Source organism: Dipodomys ordii, unplaced genomic scaffold (assembly GCF_000151885.1).
Source record: "Dipodomys ordii isolate 6190 unplaced genomic scaffold, Dord_2.0 Scaffold35, whole genome shotgun sequence".
Classification (NCBI taxonomy): domain Eukaryota; kingdom Metazoa; phylum Chordata; class Mammalia; order Rodentia; family Heteromyidae; genus Dipodomys; species Dipodomys ordii.
This window is the reverse complement of record NW_012267251.1, coordinates 564827-569848: the sequence shown is the minus strand read 5'-3', so window position 1 is coordinate 569848 and position 5022 is coordinate 564827. Positions and strand designations below refer to the sequence as shown.

The window sequence follows — 5022 nt, the reverse complement described above, 5'->3', positions numbered from 1 at the left end:
TGGGCAGGGCAGGAGGGGCGGCGTGGGGCATGGAGGGTCTGGCCACACGTGGGCAGGGCAGGAGGGGCGGCGTGGGGCATGGAGGGTCTGGCCACACGTGGGCAGGGCAGGAGGGGCACGTGGGCAGGTGGCCACCTCACCTCCAAAGTTGGCCAGCCGCCCAATCCGTGTAACTGGCACCTTCCGCTCCCGAGCCCGCTCGCTAAGCTGGAGGAAAAAGCAGAGATGTGCAAGACGCTCCCACCCAGCCCCCACCACACCCCGAGAGGGCTCAGCTCCTAAACACACAGTCCCGCCCACAGCACCCAGAACACATTACTGAGTGGGCCACGCCACGAGGCCTCCAGACGTACCACCTGCTTGTGTGGCTTGCTCCCAGGGTGAGCCTTGGCCTGCCGGGCCTTCTCAATGTCCTCGGCCGTGAGGCCCCCCACAGGAGACTGGTCCTGGTGGAAGAACCGTCGCTGGACACCAGTGGCGAGGGAGAAGTCTCTGGGGTCTGCGAGCATCCTTGCGCTGACCCCGCTCCGGGGGGAGGCAGCCCGGTCAGCCCAAAATGGTCCATCGGCAGCATAGGCAGGGGCCGGGCCCTGGCTCCGGGCCTGAGCCAGGGGTGGCGGTGGTGCCTGGTCCTGGGAGGCGGCTGCAGCTGCCTGTGGCTCTGAGAACGGCAGCTCTGCTTCCGGGTCATCGAAGCCCTCTGGGGCGAAAGCCTCGTCACGCGGGTGCGGCCCCTGCGGAGCAAGGCGAGCAAGGCTGGCGTGAGACGCGCAGCGGCCGCCCCCGCTGGGCCACCCTCGGTCCCCACTTCCTCCGCCTCCTCCCAGGAGCCACGATGAGGCCCAGCCCACGCTGCCGGGCTCTCCTGCGTGGGTCTGGGCAGGCAGCTGCACACACAAGCCCCTGTGACTGCAGGTCCGTGGCCAGGCCAAGGGCAGACCCTTCCTCGGGAGCTGACCCCGTACCCAAAAGTATGTCCAGGCAGGGACCCCTGGATCCGGGGAAGGAAAGCCTGGAGGTTTAAATAATAATAATCATCATAAGCAGCTGGGGGAGGGGAGGCACGTGCGCAGCCCCCCGCCCGCCAGGCCTGCTCCAAGCCAGGCCTTGCTGCTGACAGGCTCGGCCATGGACAAGGCTCCCGCCCAGGAGATGTCCCTTGAGCTCTGCGGGCGTGGGCGGAGCACGGCCCAGGGCCCGGGTTTGCTTCGTAAGTCACCCACTCCTGACCGCGGGCGCCAGGTTCTTCCTACCTTTAAACTTCCGATGACCTTGAGTGAGCTCCTAACCCTGGCTGCTACTTCCTCATTTAGAAATAGGGCTCCCTCAGCCCCAGAGCCAATGGGGTCACGGACAAGGTCAAGCCAACTGCCAGAAGAGGCTATAAATAAGCAGCATGGGTCCTGGAGGGAGGCCAGGGGCTTGACTCCCTGGTGGGAGTGAATGGACGGGACACAGGAACACATGGCGGACCGGGCAGCACGGACGCAGCTCCCGCCCAGGACACCAGGTCTGACGAGGTTAGGTGACAGACAGACTGCCGCCACTCTCAGCTGGTGAGGACACCAGCTGGCACTGGCAGAGCCGCGTTCCAGAGTCGAGGTCCAGGGCTGAAGGCAGCCTGCCATCCACCTTCAGCTCACCGGCTTCTCGGGGTAGAAATAACTGGCATTGGTCTCACTGGGCACCTCTCAGGTGAGCAGGGACGCTGTGGAGTGTGGGCAGGGGCCCCAGAGCGGTCACCTGTCCTGAGGGACACTATGCGCTGAGAGGACCTGGGCCCTGCAGAGTCTGGGGGACAGGGGGCTGCCCGGGGCAGATCCCCAGCAAGCAGCTCCTGCTCCTGCGGAGGGGGTGGCGGCCAGCAGACAGTCCTGCCAGGCGTGATCCCAGACCCAACATCAGCAGAAAGCCATGGCTCCTCACTGCAGAAAGCATGGGCCGGGACAGCCAGGGGGGACAGAGAAGACAGAACAGAGAGTGTGGCCCTGGCTGACCCTGACACTTAGAAATCCCCCATCTTTCAGCAACTGTTTGATCTCAACTTCCTCTTCTGAGAAACGGAGGTGAGCCTCAGGCTGCAGCATCCCAGGACAGATCAAGGACCTCACGGTCCTTAGAGGTGTCTGTCTGGGGGAGAGGAGCCGCTGCGCGGCCTTGGGAGGCGCTAGGGATACTGACTAGAGGCCTGGGGAGATCTTGACGGCTGCATGGAGACACCAGACCTTTGTCCTAAACCTCAAGAAAGAAGCCCTTGTTGTTTACGCCGTCGGTGGAATCTTGCTACCATAGGACACCCGCACAGAGGCCCCACCTTGTCCCAGAAGGACAGCAGGACAGACGAGTCTCTGGGCTGTCTGGCCCTGACCACAAGACCAGACGCAAGTGCCTGTCTGGATTTGGGCTCTGGGTCTCACCGAGAGCAGCCAGCGTGGCCCTCTCTCCACGAGCACCCTGACCCCCACCGCCACGAGGTGCTTCTTACCTGCCCCCGCCCGAAGACCGCGCCGACCTGCGCGGCAGCGGAGGACTGCAGGGCCCTGGCGGCCGCGATGAGCTCCCCACCGAGACCCAGGTGCTGCAGGCAAGTCTCCACAGAGGCCTGCGTCAGCCTGGCCAGACCTCTGGCCACCATGATGGCATCTCCCAACATGGCAGCCATGCTTCAGGGCTGGAAGAGAAAGAGCCACATCAGGGGTTACACTCTGACCAATGCGCTCCACGCCAAGCCCTGGGCAGCCTGCCGGCCCAGGACGGAAGGCAGTCTGGTGTCTCCAGACTCCAGGGCACTGAGAAGAACTAAAATGCTAAGGAGGCGCTGCCGGTGCTCACCCCGCCTTCCCCACAGCCACTCGAAGAACCAGGAATCACGTGACCTGACCTGGAGCCAGCGCTCGTCCCCTGGACCACAGCTGCCAGCGGGGCAGACGCCTCCCTGCCTAAAACAGCCCCGCAGACCGCACGCGCGCTCAGGACGCTGGCTCCTCACCCAGACCCTTGAAGGGCCAGAGTGCCTGTCCCCTCCTAGCCACTGCAGCTCTGCCTGCGAGGCCGGATGCACGTGCAGAGGGTGCCTGACCTCAGGGCCGGCCCACCCCACACCTCCTCTAGTTGCCAAGCCAGTCCTCTGTACTGCAGTCCAGCCCCACCGGGCAGGCAGCCCTGGATCGGTGGCCTGCACGGATGAGTAGTCATCAAGGCCATGCAGACAGAAAAGGGAGCTCCACCGGGTCTGCACTGGCCCTGGCCATGGACCTCTCTCCTGGTGCAGCATGCAGTGTTTCTCAACATAGGCCAAGGTCAGAGACACGGTACACAGTACAGGCAGGGCAGTCTGGCTGGTCATTAACTACTGAGCATGTGCAGGGACTAAGAGAAACCCTGTAGACACCAGGCACAAAGAAGGGACACAGCAGGAAACTAGCAGCACCTCCACGAGTGCCCTGCAGAGGGCAGCAGCACAAAAGCCAAGCAGAGATGGGAAAGGATGGCACCAAAGGCAGGGGACCCTGCCAGGGCACCGCAGGACATGTAGCCAGCAGCAGGGAAGGGATGGCCCAAGAGAGGCTCCTGGATGCAAGGTTGACAGGAGACAGACGGAAAAGCTCCTTAACCAGGACTCAGCGAGCTGCGACCCCAGCTTACAGTCAGAACCCTTAGCGACAGTGATCCCAGCTTACCGTGGAGAGGTGAAGGACCCCACCAACACATGCTGCTCCTCACAGCAACCTGGGATCCACTCCACAGCATAATCCTATCTTCTAATTCACCAGGCTAACCCACAAGGACCAGGCACTGCCTTCTAATGTAAGCTGGAGAAGTTTGAAGAAGGCATGCATCCCCTTAGAAGAGATGGGAAGGGATCCCATCTCACTCCCAGGCCTCTGCTTTGAGCTCCTGTAATCTATGGCCATGAACAAGGCTGAGTACCACAGAGCAAGCCTAGAACTGAAGAGAGCCCACCATCCGAGATCAGGGGCCTGGGCCAGCCTGCAGCTCACAGTCTCCAGCAACGCCCTTGTCCGCGTCACACACTCACCACCCAAGTCTAGGGGTAGAATCTAGACCTGCCTGGGGTGAGCAGGAAAGGGGCAACAGAAAGAGAGATCAGAGGTGGAGATGGTGGAGCCGGGCTCTCCTGCCAGTGGTCCCAGGACAGCTCCTGCTCCCGCTCTCCTGGAAGCCAGGCTAGCCAATCATCAGGTAGGAGGCTCCCACAGGCCACACAAGCCCTGAAATTCCAAACCCTCACCACACCCTCTATCTGAAGTCAAATCTTCCACAGAACATATGCCTGGGACTTATGCAATCAGACTTTGTTTCCAGGCTTAAAACTCATTCTTGAGTTTCTTATCTAAATTACCAGCCACACACTAAAGCAGGGAGTAGCTTTTGGCCAGTCTGGCCCACCTGGCCCCTGGCATGGCCAGTTCAATTTTAAAATACATTTCAGGGACTGGGAAGGTGGTAAAGTGCTCACCTCACATGCATGAAGCCCTGGGTTCAATTCCTCAGTACCACATACACGGAAAAAGCCAGAAGTGGCACTCAAGTGGTAGAACACTAGCCTTGAGCACACTAGCCTTGTGCTCAAGGCTAGGGTTCTACCACTTGAGTGCAGAGAGGCTTAGGGGCAGAGCCCAGGCCCTGTGTTCAAGACCCAGGACTGGCTAAATAAATAAAATCCATTTCAGATCCTGTGCAGCATAGTGAGACAGCCTGGGACCAGAACCCAGCACGGGGCCGGGGCCGTGGAAGGCTGCGGTGTCTCGTCACAAAGACACAGCAGTGTTTCCCCAGAGGGAAAATGTGACATAGATAGACAAAAGAATGCTAACGTCCTGTGTTTGGAAACTGTCAAGATCCTATCTTTCTGTATTTTCCAACAGTCTTAGCTCACATAACCTACGTTCAAAGTGGAAGATGAGGGGCTGGGAAGGTGGCTCCGTGGTAGAGCGCTTGCCTTGCATGCCTGAGGCCCTGGGTTCAATTCCTCAGCACCACATAAGCAAAAAGAAAAAA

The 5022-nt window shown here is 60.6% G+C and overlaps 1 protein-coding gene across 3 annotated transcripts in view; it reads right to left on the bottom strand.

Annotated features, from left to right (window-relative positions):
- The window catches only part of Adck3 (aarF domain containing kinase 3), a 28782-nt gene extending 25742 nt beyond the window's left edge, over positions 1-3040 (bottom strand). The window contains exons 1-4 of one of the 3 annotated variants that reach the window (XM_013017422.1): positions 2990-3040; positions 2486-2671; positions 354-734; positions 141-207 (exon numbers count right to left, since the gene is read on the bottom strand). In XM_013017422.1, the coding sequence (XP_012872876.1) occupies positions 141-207; positions 354-734; positions 2486-2662 (625 nt within the window). In that variant the 5' untranslated portion in view covers positions 2663-2671; positions 2990-3040. The other 2 variants (XM_013017421.1, XM_013017420.1) reach the window with 2 other exon arrangements.
- Positions 3041-5022: the final 1982 nt, after the last annotated feature.